At 48.7% G+C, this 17,232-nt stretch overlaps 1 protein-coding gene across 4 annotated transcripts in view; it reads right to left on the reverse strand.

Moving 5' to 3' along the window:
• tnrc18 (trinucleotide repeat containing 18) overlaps window positions 1-15,451 on the reverse strand; it is a 30,520-nt gene extending 15,069 nt beyond the window's left edge. For all 4 annotated transcript variants that reach the window (XM_037255751.1, XM_037255749.1, XM_037255748.1 and 1 more), the window contains exons 1-10: window positions 15,248-15,451; window positions 13,349-13,711; window positions 6,930-7,070; window positions 5,038-5,139; window positions 3,226-4,938; window positions 1,672-1,756; window positions 1,348-1,559; window positions 727-873; window positions 469-653; window positions 14-404 (exon numbers count right to left, since the gene is read on the reverse strand). In XM_037255751.1, coding sequence (XP_037111646.1) covers window positions 14-404; window positions 469-653; window positions 727-873; window positions 1,348-1,559; window positions 1,672-1,756; window positions 3,226-4,938; window positions 5,038-5,139; window positions 6,930-7,070; window positions 13,349-13,556 — 3,184 coding nt within the window. In that variant the 5' untranslated portion in view covers window positions 13,557-13,711; window positions 15,248-15,451. The remainder of the gene's footprint in view (window positions 1-13; window positions 405-468; window positions 654-726; window positions 874-1,347; window positions 1,560-1,671; window positions 1,757-3,225; window positions 4,939-5,037; window positions 5,140-6,929; window positions 7,071-13,348; window positions 13,712-15,247) is intronic.
• Between the last annotated feature and the right edge of the window lie 1,781 nt (window positions 15,452-17,232).

Consider the following 17,232-nt stretch of genomic DNA (forward strand, 5'->3'; position numbering starts at 1 on the left):
CGTAACGACTCACCCGAGTAGACATCTGGAAAAGCAGGCTGACGTCCTTCTCGCCGCTGCCCCCTTTCCGCCGCCTGTCCGTCGTCGGCAGACTCGTGTTTGGGCAGCCGCGGTGAGGCCGGGGGCGGCGAGGCCGAACACGGGGAGGACGCGTGCGGCGGCAACGGCGGCGGGTGAGACGACACTCTCTGCCTGGATTCCTCCCACTTGAGGTTGGTCGCCGGTGACGGCGGCAGCGGGGTGAGGGAGGACGTGGAGGGCGTGGACGAGCGAGACCGCGGCGGGGGCTTGCGGGGATGGAGGACGGGCGACGGGGAGGACGACGGCCGGGCTTTGGCTTCGGCGTTCTGCTTATCCGCTTTGTCGTCGGAGCCCGGCCGCTGCTCGCTGGCCTTGAAATGTTCCTGAAAGGCACGGCACGCTGCTCAGTACTCGCTCCTTTGCTAACCGGAGCCAAATGCCACTTACAACGAGCTGCGCGTTCCTCTGCAGCTCCAGAACCTGCGCCGTGTGCTGCTGGATCATGAGCAGCTCCTGTTGCCGGAGCATCTGCTGCTGGGAGAGGAGCTGGAGCTGGGCCGCGTGCTGCAGGGAGGCGCCCGGCCCGTACATCCCCGGCCACACGGGGGTCCCGCGCTCCAACACGTCTCCTCCTGCAAACATGCTTTTTTTGTCAAATCAAAGTGTCCGGGATTATTGGGCGGGTGGAGAAGAATGATTTTCTACCGTAGTGTGGCAGGTGCTCGGTCGGGATGACTATAAGCTTCCCAGTCTGTGAGTCTCTGACAAACTGGTAAGGAGGCGCTATGGAGCCCGGTAGTGACGGCGGGTAGCCTGGGGAAAGCGTCGGGTGAAGGGAGGAAGAGCTCAAGCCTGACGAGAAGCGGGTACAGAGACAAAGAGACATTTTCTTAACAAAGCTTAAAACTAACATTTATTTTCCTTAAGCAAGCCTGAAAACAAAACCCGTGCGAGTGTTGACGCGGCTATTTCTGGGCTGGGAATGCGGAATGCTTCTGGAACGTCCTGCAAAGTTCAGGAATGTCTGCGGCACTTGACACCCCCCACCCCTCCCGGAGGCGGCGACTGACGCAGCAAGTCAACACTTCCTTCTCTTACTACACCCATCCAAGACTGCATGTCGAATTTCGCAAACGCGTCACGGGCGAGTGCTAAACGGACTTGGACCGTCTTTAGCATCGGGATGAATCATTCCGATGTCAAAGGGGGCGGCTGAAAAGGGAAACGCTGGCTCGTTTTCAAAGGCCGACATGTGGCAGGGGAAGGGGGCGGGGCCCCATTTACATCTAAAATGGTTTGTAGCATATTATTTGCGTGTCCACGTACCGTACGGTGAGCCGGGGAGCCAAACTGGAGCTCCAGGGCGAGGCAGCCAGGGGTGAGAGGTCAGAGTCGACGGGTCGGGATGCCATCGCCCCGCCCCTCCGGTCACCATAAGGTTGGGGGTCATGAGGCTGGTTGTCATCATACTGGGCGTCAAGCTGCTCGGAAGTAGGGGAGGGGGCAGCTGCGTGAAGTCCGACAGCTCTTTGGGCTCTCTGCGAGGAAGCAAAAGGCGGAAAATGGTGAACGGAGGAACATGTCAACGTAGCTGCAAAACAAGATTGGAAAAAAGAAAAAAAAATCATCCCTGGTCCATGTCCGCCTCACCTGAGCATTTTGTCATCGCGTTCCAAGCGGCCGGCGAGCATTCGCTCTTCGTGATGACGTGCGCGCTCTTCACCTCGTTCTTCATCTAGGTTGACAGCCCAAGTCATATTATTAGTGTGAGGAAACGGGGATGAGATCATTTGGCTGCTTCTTGATACAACCCCACAACAAGGGTTAATTAACTGCAGGTGGGTCGGTTGACCTCAATCCAAAAACCCAAGATGATGGTCACAGTGTTGACCCGACAGGATGCGGGCTGTTTTGATGTCGTGTGGCTTCCCGCTGCTCTGCTCTGCTCTGCATTTGCATTTGCTGCAAATCCTGCACAGCAGTCCAGGCTCCATCCAAACTGGATGCGCTTAAAAGTCTTCCTTTGGTTTACTGGCAACATAATACTTCATATAACGTACATTTCACACCCTTTCGTGAATCAATCCACAGTCAAGCCAAATGTAAAAACATCTCAACAGTATATGTAGTGGTATTTCTGGTCTGCCAACATTCACAGCTAATTAGCCACGCTACATTAGCGACTGTCTGGATGCACAGGCAACTTTAAACTTGAGTCGCTTACGCTACTGCGATTCACTGAGAAATGAAGGATCTCTTTGCACTCTCGCTCAAGCTGACTCAAGGTCCCCGAGGTACATCAAATGGTTTTGTGCGACTGTGCTGAGCCATTCAGAGTGTGTGTGTAGGGACAAGAGACTTTAACCATCCCTGACATGCTCCGCAGGAAAGATTTCAAGACTGTTACCAAGGTTACGGGGACCCTGGCCCACATGCCATCCTCCTCTGTGAGCCAGCGATTAGCCGGCACCTTGCTCACCTCTCTAATACTCGGTCCCTTGCATCCCGCGAGAAGGCTCTCGTCCCATCACCTTTTATTTTTTTTCCCTCAGCTGCTTCTTTTAGACTAAAGCCCCTTGGCAGGGATGGATGGATGGACGTGCATGCACAACCACATGCTAATAAACACTCTGTGAGTCATCTATTGTACCTCGCATGGTCTTTCACACATTAACAAAGTCCATCATTGCTTAGCAACAAACCAATGCGCTTATTTGTAGCTTTTAGCTGCACTCTGCAATGCCATGTTTAATGCAGAGTGGCTGGAGGTGAGGCTGGCAAGTGCAGAAAAGAGCCAGGAGAGGGGAGAGCAGGGAGGGAGCGCTTTGCCAAATAACTCAGAAGTAGAGACATTCAAGGAAATGAAAAGAGAACAGAGGATGGGGGGAGAAAGAAAGACTTGGCGCTGTGACAGACAGAAAAGAGATGTTTGGATGGAGAGGGCACAAGGAGAGCCAAGAGACTGGCCCAAAAATGAGCCTCACATGTCGCAATTAGTAATCCAGACAAAAAGCTCGCTCTCCAATCACATTACAGGCACCAAAGTCAAACAGAGCCCAGGAAATAGGACTTTGAGCCCAAGAAAAATGAATCGTTATTAATTCATAGAAAGCAAAATGAGAGAGCGTTTGCTCTGGCTTGCTTTAATGAGCTACATCCCTGCAAGTTGATTTGGAAAGATCCGATGAAAAAAACAATCCTTACCTTTAATAGCCGTTGGCAGCAACGGCGCTCTCTGCGGGTCCGAGGAACCCGTGCTCTGCTTTGCGCTGGTGCTCTCTCTTTGCCGGGCCACGGCCACGGCGATGCCGACCGGAGGGTGGCGCACCTCTCCCTCCGTCTCTCGACCAAAAGAGCGAGCGCTGTCGGGTCGATCCTGCTCCCTTTTCAGCTGGGGAGGCACCCTCAGTGACCCGGAAGCGCTCGAGCCCACCACCGACCTCTCTCGCTCTCGCTCGCCTTCCATCCCGATGCTGGCCAAACCTCCGAAGGGCCCCCGGGTGTCGGCCGCGAGCCTGGCGGCGGCGGCGGCGGCGGCAGCGGCACCGCCCCCCTCGGCGGCAAAGTTGCCGCTGTATTTAATGAGACTCTGCATGGCCGACACCTCCGAGGGCCCGGAAGTTCTCTCCCCGCCGGACGACACTCCTGGACGGTAAAGGCTCGACGGGTCCAAGTAGAGTCTCCCTTCCTCGCCCGTGCGGCTCTGTCCGTGCTCGCTTTGAGGGGAGTGCCTGTGCGCGTTAGCGGCGGCCCGGTTGGTGGCGTGAGGGGAAACTTGCGTGTGCGACGGAGAAGAAAGCGCGTGTCCGTGTTGGGCGGCGAGGGCGGCCATGTGATTGGTAGCATAGTTGCTCAAAGGACTGATGGAATTCCAATTTTTGTCCGGCCCGGCCCGCTCTAGGCCCAAACGACTGGAGTGTTTGGACACGTCCCGGGCCTCTGGGCTAAACCTCGATTGATTGGAGGAGTGAGAAGAGTCCTGGCCCCGTTTGCCGACAGAACCGTTGCAACAAATGATAGAACCTTCCTCTCGATGATGAAGATTGCTCGAGTCGCCGGGCTGGGAAAGTCGAGGGTGTTCCGTCGGGCCCCTCTCGGGGAACCTGTAACTTTCCCGTTCGGGCTCTTTGTCGCTCTCTCGCTCTCTGTCTCTATATTTGTCACCGTGCTTGTCGCGGGCCTGCGACGCGATCTGGATGGGCCCGACCCGCTCGTCATAAACCTCCACAGAAGGTACGTAAGTCGGCGCGCTGACTCTCTGCTCCCTCGTGGAGTCTCTGAGCGCGTGGGGGAGGGGCACGGCCGTGACGGAGGGCTGGAGGGAAGGACGAAGGGCGTAGGAGAAGTGGAGCGGCCCCGCCGGCGCGGACTCGTTCCTCCTTTGTCGTTCGGAGTGAGACGCCGTCGGCAAGTTATTTGCGTTGGAGTGATGGTGGACTCGGGAGCCCGCCTCCCCCTCCCGACTCCCTCGCTCCGCTTCGTTCCCGAGGAGCCTGCTCATGCCACCGCCCCCACCCGCGGGGAAGGAGGACTGGAGCACAGGTGATGGCCTTGACCTGGGCTCCCCGGTGGAGGGCTGAGAGCTTGATTTCTGCGGATGATGATGATGGTGATGATGATGAAGAGGATGTAGGGACCAGGCATCTCTGTCTGCGTCCCTGTCTTTCTCTCGCTCCTTATCCCCAGGGCGCCCCCGGCGGTCTTCCTCGCTCCTCCCATCCAGCGTGAGGTCCACCACACCATGCTGCCGAAGCTCCTCCCGTGACCTCTCCCGCTCCCGCTCCCCCCGATAGGACCTTTCTCTGCCCACGTCTCGGGATGCCTTTTGGGGCGGCGTGGAGCCGGACAGTGTGCTTTGGGGAGCAGACGGGGGGTGGAGGGGTGACTGGCTAACAGTCGCTGGCAGGAAAAAGCTCTCTAAAAACAAGACAAAAATAGAAAGCAACCTCAAATAGCCTTTTTAGACAAATCCCATGCATCCACGCTAGCAAAAGAAAAAGGAAGCCGGTGACTGACCTTTATGGGAGTCATAGAGGTGATTTTGGGAGACTGAAGGTGGGTCCAAGTGCCCCAGTGATAGGTAGGGACTCGAGTACAGGCTGCCAGGCAGAGGGTAGCCTACAGACACAACACATCATTGCGAGGAATCATCATTGTAAATAATAATCACCAAGCTTTACTAGAAGATACCACATGCTCCATGTCATCCAAGATATTAATTATTATGACAGGTTCTTTTGCAAGTGCAGTAAAAGGCTTCCATTATTGTCAAACGACTGACCAGCCGTATATACTTCATACATTTCTGACCCGCCATTTAATATTTAAGTGCCCAAAGGAGAAACTACAAATTAAAAGAAATAGTTGTGGCTTGGCTTCCCCTGAAGAAAATGTGCGTGCGCTTAGACCCACTTAAGAAACTTGGCCTGAAGACAGAACATTATGCATGGCGCTTTCATAAACATGTCATGAACCTAACGATGGCCTCCATCCTATAAGGCTGGCTGCTTGAAAAATCCCATTTTAGCTCAGCCAAAGAGGCAATATTGTGCTTCACATCCAGTCAAGTTGTGCGAAGAAAGAAAATAAAGAAAATTGGGTCATAGTCTGAGCGCTTATCTGCGCTAGCTATTTGAGCATGACGAGATCTGGCAGACCATGTCAGACTTTGCACCCCACCCCACCCCACCTGCACTCAGTCAGCAATGGGTTGCCCCCTGAACCAGCTGCTGCTCTCAGAAACCACTTCTTAAGCTAGAGAAGGCAAAAAAAGGCTCTGCCCTTTATTTCCATCCTAGCAAGCGGTCTTGCTACCAAAAAAAAAAAATGGCACATCCATCCGAGCGTGCAACAACCGGCATCTGAATCCGTCTGCCTTGCGAGACGAAGAAACTGAGAGGCGAGCGAGCGGTTGCACAGCGAGCTGGAAATATAAACGAGCGAGAGGGCAAACGACTGCAGCGTAGCGATGAAGCTTCCTTTAAACATCCAACGTTGATCTCTCGCAGCTTTCACGCGTGGGTGCGTCCAAAGCACATCCAAAAATCTGCTGCCCAGTTTTTTTTACCTTCAGCTGCTACTACAAGCAGGCGCCCTGGAGCCATGAACGATTGTATTTATATATCCGCTGTGTCTATGGCTGAGGTTTAGAGAAAAAAAAAACCATCACGGTGCCTTAGTTCAGATTAGATTTTACACCAAGTCAAATTTCCATCCATCCCATCATCTCCTGATATTAGTTAGGTCAGCCAGGGTTTATCTCCATTTTGCTGCTCTTAGGTAATTCATCATCATCTGACTGGCATGACAGCGATGACCAGCCTTCACACCACCAAATGGGCTTGAAATGGATGGAACAAATGTCGCCCCCATCTCTGTCAGGTACACCATGCAATCCATTTTTTTTTTTGTTCGACTTAAATCCCAAATGAGATCTATTTGTCCTTCCTCTACTTTGCGAGATGCGCCTCACTCGATACCTGCGAACACGTAAAAGAGGGCGCAGGCATTCAATCACTTAGTCGAGTTAAGAAGGAGAGGACAGAGGACAAAGACACTCATACATCCATACGTACATGTACGTGTGTCTTGAAAAGATAGGTCAGGGAGAAAGAGAGAGAGAGAGACATGTTGAAAAGTGGGGCGGGAGAGCATGTTGGGCAATAGGCTTTTAAAAAAAGAACAAAAGAAGATCATGCATTCGAGCGAGCCAACGTGGCAGCAGGTGAAAGTGAGACTGGCTGACTGGAGGAAAGAAGAAGTGAGACACATTTAGGACAGAGGAAGACAAATAAGCCCACGAGGAAGAAGAAGAACGGGCCTCTGGGGGGGGGCAAAAGTGACAGCGCTCTCTCGGCGTCGCTTTTATGGTGCCCATTGATGGACTGGCGTGGTGTGTATTTATTTACCTTCATGAGCGTGTGATGCCCAGAGCTGAGCCATGGGCAAAGCGCCGGGATTGGCCGATCGGTATGCGGGGTCAGCGCTCAGGGGGGAGGGGCATGGATAACCAGCCAGGAAGGGATTGGATCCCGTTGGGAAGGCATCACCTGGTGAGAAAAAATTGTCAGTCACCATGGTAACCACCACTACCACTAATCAATATAATACAATAACACCGTAACCTAGTCTCTGAAACCCTGCAGAGTTTGTAAAAGATTACAAATATTGGATGTAAAAAAGGAATGACAGCTTTATTGGTAGGAAATATAGGAGAATTATTATTTCTTTTTTTACACAAGGGCACCTTGAGCAGAGCTGAGCCAAACTATGTCGCATGGATTTGCATTTCAACATTTGGAATGCATCATTTGAGGTGTGACAACCATTTCGGCTTCTCACACCCTAAAATGCTGCTAAAGTCAGACCAAATTCCAGCGGTCTTTCAAAGTCAAGCTCGAGAACATGTTTATTTCGACTCAACTTATTTTAAATTTAAAACAAAAAAAAGTTGGATCAAGCTGCCAATGTGGTCCTGGATTCTAAATACAAACAAAGCGGCAGTCGACGTGCTTTTATTAGGATTCAGCAGACATCATTCCTAACTTGATTATCACGACAAACAGGCATCAGTGGGACCACGATGATGTCCACTGCGTCTATTTAGCTCACACAAACTCCATTATGAACACATGCAGGATACAAAAAAAGAAACCCTACTGCTCAAAAAAAGAAAGAAAAAACTACTCTCTGGAAGAAAAAAATATCCTTGACTCAGCATTGATACTTTTATCGGGCTATTTTTGAGCAGGCTCAGCCAAGCACTATCAGAGCATTAGCAAACTTTGAACCTTTGAACTACTGCCGCTTCCTCCGACGGCAAATCTCAAGAGCTCGAAAAAGGGTTTTTGCGTTCGACCCAAGTGTCCCACCGCTGCCCCGCCCAGGCCATTAACCAAAAGCAGTGCACAGCCATTACCCTGATAAAACTAGCCATGTGTGTCGGGGAAAGGGTGGGGGAGACTTGTGTGTATGAGTCCTATGGGAATCCAGACACACGCCAAGGAGAGGGGTTTTTTTCTGCATCTACATAAGTACATTAAAACTGCAGCGTGTCAGCACGCAGATGGATTTCCAAATCAATAAATACATTTTTTCCAATTAATCACCAACATGTACTGTACGCTCACGTTGAGTCGTATGCGGATTTTGTCAAGGTGCCCCGAGCTGGTTCCATTTCAAAATCATTCCCCCATGGGAATGAATGAAAAGGCAATAAATGTTATGGTTTTTTTTGGGGGTTTTTTTGCACACAAATTACCTCCCCGGTACAGGCAATACAAGCCAAAATAGGATTAGCAAAACAATGCGCATCAAAATGTATTTATTGATTTATTTGCTGACCTAAGCTGGTTGCTCCAGCATGGCAATGTTCTTCGCAACCAGGAATTGTCAGGTGCTCTGGGCAACGTGAGCAAGTGCGTTGTCATGGTGACGCAGCTAACGAGTCATCATGCCGTGACTCTCACCCTGACCAAAGTAGTAGTAAGATAGTATATTTTTCCCACACCTGACTTCTGTGACACATCCTGTGTAATGTGTTGGGCCTGGGGACATCCATCTTCCAAGCTTTTCTTTCCTTTATGGCTCTCACACACATCCACAGAAACAACTCCCACTTCACAAAATTTGCCATATTGGTACGAGTGAGTTGCCAGGAAACAAAAGCTTTGACTGCAGGCATCTTCTCATGATGCCTCCATATTCAGCTCCTCCATATAAAAGGTCTGTCGGAAATCAATTTGAAGAATGATGCTGCCGCTGCCAACGGTGGAATCACTGAATTGGACTTACTAAGATTCATGAGCAAAACAAAGATCAATGAAAAATCAATCATATTAAAAATAATATTGGAACAGGTACAGACGCGAGATAAAGCTAAAAGCAAAAAAAAAAATCGGAAAGATCCTACACACACACACACACACTCACGCACCATCTGTTATCCATCAGTAGTTGCAGGGAGGCAAATAGATTTCTGGTTTTTATTTCCCACAAGAAAAAAACTAACCATAAAACTGTGATCTGCTTCCAGTCTCCAACAGCACCACACTGCCACTGCTGACCGTAAAACAGAAACTTTTTTTTTCGTTACCAAAGTGTCAGATTTTCTGCCATAAAATGATGACAAACACAACAAATGTTTTGCACTCGGAGAAGGTACGAATGAACCTTCCAGCTTGGAGTGGGGTGTTTGCAGCCATAGATAGGAAGTGACACAAACACAAGTGTCAAACAAGTGTGGAATTTGCTTTTACAGTTGACATACAATAGAAACAGCGTCAAGTGCCAAGATGACAGACAATTGTTGAATAAACAAAGGACGGCTCGGCGCAATAACACTTTTCCCGCTCCGTGACACTTTCGCAACACTACACAAGCGCATTGAGACTCTAATTTGTGGCTCTTTTGTCCCAAATATGTAACCTTTTGTAAGAGGCCGTGCATGCCGAGACTCACCAGGCGAGCATAAAGACGAGACACCGTGTGACCTTTGTGTCTTTCAATTGAGGGCAAGGGAACGTTTTTGGCAGGGTGTACCAGTTAACTAATGCACTGGGTATTTCAACATGCTACGGCATGTCGCCACACACACACATGCGGGTCTATCCGTCTCATGTTTGACAGCTGTGTGCGCCGAGGTATGCTTGTGTGCCGTTTGTCTACCTCTGACAGGTTTATTGTGGCGGGGCAGCAGTGCCTTATGCTTTCCCTTAAAGAGCCTGTTTTCTTTCCTGAAAGATTCAATTTATCTGAGGGGGGGGGGGGGGCGTGTCCTCCGTCTTCTCACCGAGAGGACTGTGCCTTGCTCACGTCTAAACACACACGCTCACTACATTAATATTAACGTAAACAGACGCTATCCGAGCAGCGGCGAAGACAAATTGCTATTGGCTGAGACAACACGGTCCTGCCCTACAAGCTGCGTGAATTATACTTGCACTCCAGTCCCTCGCTGCGCATATGTACTGCAGCCCATCCGTGCATGTGTGAGTCAGAAAGAGCGAGAGAACATTTGAAGGGCTACCACATTCATCCGACGCTATACGAGTGTGTTGTGGTTAGGATGAATCTCTATGCAGCGAGTCCCGGGGGGAAACCCCTGGCCCGACCAGCAAAAAGCACAATCACATGCTCCTATTCCCACACACAAGACATTTCTTCTCACATAAACACATCTCAGATCTTATCCCTGTAAAAAAAAACAAAAAAAAAAATCCCACCTTGGCGAAATCCAATTGAGCCTTCTTCAGTTTGTTTTTAAGCCTTGACTTCAACGCTCCTCGTCCCCTCCTAATCACGTGCTTGAAAATAATCGTCTATTGTTTTACAGCGAGTCAGCTGACACCAGGTTTGCATCTGGGATTTCGCCCCATAACAATCAAACGCTCAGAGCAGATGTGGTGTCTACGGCAGTTGTTGGGGCGGAAAAACACATCATGCTTTCTGGGAAATGCAAGTGAGCATTGAATATGGGGAGACGCCACTCAACACTGTCTTGATTGTGCGCACGCTTTAGAAAATAGCCTTCAAATGCCTCCAGGAGAGAGAAAGAGAGAGAGAGAAATTTCTGGCCTTGTCTCATTCATCAGTGTAGTTACATTTTTGTAGGTCCTACATCTGCTGCACAAGGGAGGTAACGGGACAGATGGCCTCAATCTGGTGACCGAGGGATTCTGCAGACCTCCGCTTGACAGAGAAAAATGGATAGCCACAAATAGCGACTAGAAACGCATCACTTTATGCAGTGGGGGGGGGGGGGGGATAGCTAATTGTTTACAGTTGAAAAGCACCGGTGTATTTCTTGATGTACTATTATTAAGGCATTCAGTGCCATTGATGTCAAACATTTGGATGCAGAGTTGCAACAGAATTTAAAGCCTTTTTTACACCAACAAACCCCAAAAATATGTTTTTATTTGTTCAGGGTCTTCTGCACGGAACCCAGCGACGCGAAAGATCACCACCACAACTGTGTGCGCTTTCATACGGCCACATATCAAGCCACAAATGGGATAATTAGACGCAGGATGGTGTTGGCGCTGGCATCTGGTTTATATATAAAAAAAAAAAAAAAAAAAACCTTGTGGTACACTAACAATTGCTTTCAACATAGCAGGGAGGGAGAAGTGAATGTCAGGTGTTAAACTTAACACATGGTTCTTGGAGGTGGTGGACCAGCTCTGGTACCACCTCTGAATGACTTCGCACCCCCCCCCCCCCCAGTCCAAAGAGCGGCATGGAAAAAAATATTTTTAAAATGCCAGATTTAAAATGACGTTAAGGCAGACTTTTGTGATAGTCCAATCCGCTTCAGAGCGGTGCCCGAAAAAAAGAAGAAAAAAAACATCTTCAATTTCATATAACAAAAGCCCCAGCTTTGCTCATTTGATTACTCACTGGGTGCTTGAGTTCAAGCCGTTTGCAGTAATTAAAAGTGGAACATTGCTACCATTTGCAATTACCAAATAACTGTCATGTCGCGGAGCTGAGGGTTTTATGATGGCAAGCCCGGGACTGGTATCTCAGTCCTGTTTGCTTGATGTAATCTGTAGGGATTTGATATTGAAGAGAAGCCATAAAGCCAAACGACCTGTTTCATATGGTGCTGTGCTGTGCTGTGTGCTGTGCTGTGCTGTGTGGGCTGCTGAGTGAGTGTGTGGAGGGGAAGAGTTAGCAAGTGAAAGGGTCACCGCGTGGGCACCAATAACTACATACCAGTACAGAACAATACCGTGGCCAAAAAAAACAACCAAAAAAACAAAAGTAGTCAAATCATTTCAGATTTTGTGTATTTTTATTCATAATTAATAATAATTTGGGATGTTTGTTGCCACTTTTTTTAGTACCTGGATTCAACCCTTTAGTCGTCACCGATACCAAGTACCGATACCACTAGATACATAAGATTTATAGATAGCAATTTTCTATTTGTCTAATTTGTAATTTCAAGTTCCTGATTGTAAAATGACAAGAGGAGGTCGGCCAATACCGGTATCGACTCCTGTTGCAAGGACAGATACCTTGATTCCGATACCTGCTATGGGTACTATCCTATCCCTAACAATAATAATAATCCAAATAATATGATTGGTTTAATTCTTCCAAATTGAAAGAAACCAGAATAAACGTGGACTGTGTTCATCTCGCGAGCGAGCGTCATGGTCCTCTTCACCCCACGTGACACAAACCGCATTGGACGACAATCCCATTGAAGAATGGCGCTCATGTGAAACATTAGCATCTTTTGGGGTTTACCCTTGAACAGAAACCAGAGCAACTGTAATTGTAGATCTGTCTGCAGCTACAAGACTTCAGGGGGGATGTAACACGATGACAGTATTTGTCAGACTTTCCATTTCCCCCCCCCAGAAAAAAAACAACACACACACCCACAGCTGTAACCTTTCCTCCTTCCAACATGTGTTTAGGTTCCTGACGTTCCCTCCCCTGCTTGACCACAAGGCAACACACACACACACACACATATATATATACAAAACTTCCATGACTAATAAGAGGAGCAGGCGTGACACGGCAGTGCAACGACAAGCTAATTCACTGGCTCAGAGGGGAATAACAAACACTGCGCTTGATCTACTGACTGGTCAGGTAATGCAAAAACACTCACTAATCAGCTCCAATACCTCAAGGTTGATTTACAGCAAAGTCCCTTTATCCACAAAGCGCCCCAGAGCATTGGGCTCACCCCTTCCGTGTACATTTCTCAACACGCAAATCAAGAAAAATGAAAAAGAAGAGCCAGTGGCAGAACGTTCCCAGAGAAGCGTGCGCTTGCATTGTCACTATAATAAACAGCGCAATACAATCCAGCCAGCCAGCAGTCACTCGGAGGAGAAGTATCACGTTGCTGCAACATCACACGTCGAGCAGTCGAATTCTGACAACACGCACAAGCAACGCTTGGAATATGAATGGCGGTTTAACGGTCCGCATGCGATCCAAGAGCGCTCGACTCGGGCCTGCCCACTGCTGTGCTCCTGTTTGGGCCAAGTACTTTTCCACTCATGTGTTGCCCATCCAAAGCGTGGGAATCCTTCACGCTATGACTTACTTTATCTCCAACTCACCTCGACCTCTTTTTATTATTATTATCTTTTTTTTTTTTTTTTTTTTTACAGTCACTGCCACCATAAAACAAGTCCATATCTGCTTTAATTTCCCACATTTAACATCATCCGGTGATGAACATGCATGCCAAGTGACACAACAGTCCCCATTTAAAGTTAATAGTTAATCCTTAGGGGGGGGGGATATTTCATGCAAGTCGTAATGGCATTAAAGTAGTGCAAAATGATTTACTCACTGTGGTGTCCGTGCAGGTTAATAGCAGATGATAAGAATTTTCCGGAGTGGAGAGGCGGCGGGTGAGTGGCGGCCAAGTGGCCGGGGGAAGGAGGGATCCTCCCGCCTGCTCCGGGAGCCCCGAGTCGGTGAGGCTCCACGGCGAGCCCGGCCAACAGCGGGGGAGGTACGTGGACGGATCGGGGAGCTCCAAAATCTCTGCCATCCATTATCCACAACAGGGAAAGTTAGGATAAGAAATTGTCCTTTCGGATCGGCGACCTTTTCCGAAAAAAGCCAGTTTGGGCTATAATAATGATAATAATATTAATAATGTCTTTAGTGGTCCGGGAGATTCGGACTCATTTTCCGCCATTCTGCAGACCTGTGAAACGAAACAAAACAATCAATTGATTTATAATATGACCTCTCGCTATAAATCTACGATTTATAAAATAGAAGGATTCGTTTATGTGTATTTTTCAGCATTTCAGCGGCCAAGCGGCGCATTTGTGCAATGACGCAGTTCGGGAAGGGAGAGGGGGGGGAAAAAAGACTTAAAACGGACTGTTGGTTCGTTATCACTAGTATACGATTCTAACTCCTAAGTCAATCATTTCAGAGCGATTGTACCAAAATCGACAGCGTTGTGGTTCAATGTTTAAGCGTAAAAGAGGCGCTCCGCCCCCCCGATGCGCAGAGAGCAGTCAGCCGCTTCAGGGCTTCGCGTTCCGGGGAAACACGAACAGCGAGTATCGGTCCAGTGGATCCGCGCCGCCATGAACATACTCGGCGATTATTGCATGATAACCCATATGTTCATATTTCAATGAATTTTCAGCGTCACTATTTAACCCTTTTTAAATACTTTAGGTTGCAGTCACTGCGCAAACCAAATGTACCGTAAATATACACCAAATGCCCATTCCGAACGTATTTTAAACGTTTAAAAAAATAAAGTTGTAGATCCGTCGTTAGTCAGCGCCATGGTGGCGTTCTGTTGCACACATTTTTAGTACGGGGCCAAGCAATCGGGTATCTGTGCTATTTTAAAGACGGACTAAAATTTCACATCCATACAATCAAACGACGCCGTCTATCTATACTTACTGTATATTGTGTGGCTCAATATTTTTACACGAGTGTGACCTACTTTGTAAAAGAGTTTTCTGGGAGCGAACAGGGCGTCTTAAAATATTAGGTAAAATAAATGATTGTGGGGACAGTCAAAGGCTGCCTGCCAGGATCCTGCACGTACATATCGTGTCTTTTACGCTACAAATACAAAATAGACACGTTAACTTTAAATGACAACAGCGAGTAATTGCGACTTTATGAATTATTCAAATTATGAATGGAGCCACGAAACAAAACCGAATGAAGTGAAATCACTCCTAAACATAATTGTGATTCGGCATGATGTAATGTTTACAAGGAGAAAACAGATCGAAAGTGGACTTAACCTTCAAATTGCTGCAAGCAAACATTACAGCAATGACTCGTGATATGCAGGCGGGCGGGCAGGCAGGATCTCTTACGCACGGCTCGCTCGACAACACTCACTTGTGTGTGTTTTTAACGCAACGCCGCAAACACGTTTACTTAGCAATATTAACCAAGCCATATGTGGAGTTAAGACAATATTTGAGGCTGGGATCGGCGTGCTTCAGCGGCGGAGAAACACGACATTAAGAGCCACGTTTCAAAGTTTGCAACCATTCCGTTAACGGCTGGCTAAACTTTCTCCAGCATGGGGGTGGGTGTTTTTAAAAAGTCATGTTTTCACTCCGCAGACGAGACTACCACCAAGACGCTGAGCGCACGGGCAAAAACAACGCAACTTGTAAGAAAAGGCGACAAATCGCAACATTTCTTCTGGAAGGCAATCCGAAAAGTACGAAAATAAAGTCAAAGCGCTTACTTGAAAAAGGGAGGGGTGTTAAGGAAGCGAGGACACGATTTAAAAATGCCAATCAGTCTCGCAAAGTGCGTCCAAGTTGCTTGGAGAACTGCTGTAGTCCATTCCAGGCTCACTCGAAGGTGAACTGGGGGATAAGTGGGGGAAGAGAAGAGAAGAGAGAGGAGCCCCCGTCTCGTCCGTTTACTCCTCAGCAATGAAACATAGCATTGTTTTACAAGCCCCGCCCTGTTCACAAGCCCCGCCCTCTTAACAATCCCCGCCCATTGGTTGGCGAGAGCTCCTCTGTGATTGGCTACGCTTCACGCCCGTCTAATGCCAAACACTGTCCCCTTAGCAGCACTATAAAACAAATTATGGAGCGAGAAAGGCACCGCCGTTTCAAGGTCCCCTCTCTCCACTCTCTTCTGTACCACGCGATCAAATTTGAGGGGTGCTGGGATGATTGTTGTTGGTGGTGGTGGGGTTGCAAGACGACCCCCGCGCTCACTATTTCCACGCTGATTAGAATGCAGAAGGGAAAGGGTCAAAACGCTGCTGCAGTGCTTTGATTGTCATTTACAGCATCTGCAATACATTAACTTGCGTTTTCAAAATGTTAGATGACTGCTTTTCAGCTTTTACTGGAGCCTTCACATGCAAATGGGAGGTGATGCAGCGCCGCCGTATGTCAGTGCTTCCTCAAAGAGGTGGAAAATGTCGTTGTTTTATTTTTGCTTATGCCGAAACTTCTCACTGCGCGCGCTCCCCACCCTCTCCATCTTTCCACTGCCACTGAAGCTCCGCGAGTGCTCGCGTAATGCAGTTCCAACAAATGTTGATTAAAAAATCCGACACGGTTTCAAGCTACCCATGTCACTCCTCCCTTGCCGACTCCTCCATCCAACCCCTCCTCTCTTGGCAGTGTCGGTTTCAAGGCGATCCTCCCTCCGCTAGCGGGATGCTGCGAGTCCACGAAGAGAGAATCGCATCCTGGTTCGCCAATAAACGGAGGGATAACCAACGCAAATGACATACGATGAGATCACGCCTAGTCGCAAAAAAAGGACACCCTATCCTGGATGAGGTCGAACTCGAGGCTGATCAAGCGGAGCCCTCGCGGCGGCGGCGACGATCACCGTCAACATGCAGGAACCGGGGAGGCTGGGATCAGATGTGTGGCGATGTCCTGCGCTGAGCCCTCCGAGGGGGCCTTTTGTTCTGCTCCCTCCAGCCGAGAATCCAGACAATGGGTGCAGATTAGGGTCCCATTGTTGCTCTCTTCACCCCACAAACATTTGGCAGGTTTCATCTTCTCCTTGTTTTCTTGTCAAATATTGCAGCGATGGTCTTAGCTCCACTTTGGAGGTGGGTGCAGCTTTATGCAACTCATTCATGCAGAACGGACGGTTTATACATGATGCATCGTATTGCGACAGGCATTGACTCTTGGGGACACATTCATGCCATCTGCAGTGTAGAATCGCAACGATTGTGTAACCTTCTCACGATCCAAAACGTCACTTTTGTAATATGATGTAGGGCTCAAATATTACACTCAAGGTTATACAGTGCCTTCCTCTTTTCTGCATTTTTCTTTTCTTGTTTCACACCCCTACACAAATTCTTCTTGAGTATTAATCATAATCGATAGCCACAAATGCTTTTTAATGTCGGTAAGTAAAAGTCACAAGCAGCATAAGCGCACTTGGAAAAGTAATGAAACCCCCTCTCAGAGTAACATTGTTGGGGGGGAGGTGTTGGCCAATACATGGTAAATGATTAGAGTTGGTGACAAGAATATCTGATTGGGCATGTGGCTGCATGAAGCCACAGGGGACAGAGCACAGAGGCAGCATTGATTCATTCGGTTGGGGGGGTCACTGCTCTCTGGAAAGGACGTGTAAATAAATAAATACAGGAAGATGTGTCCCCTGCATAAGCACCCACCCCGTAGTTCATAATAAAGCCAGAGGAGACACATTTGCACTTTTACAAGCACGGACGGG

Source organism: Syngnathus acus, chromosome 8 (genome assembly GCF_901709675.1).
Source record: "Syngnathus acus chromosome 8, fSynAcu1.2, whole genome shotgun sequence".
Classification (NCBI taxonomy): domain Eukaryota; kingdom Metazoa; phylum Chordata; class Actinopteri; order Syngnathiformes; family Syngnathidae; genus Syngnathus; species Syngnathus acus.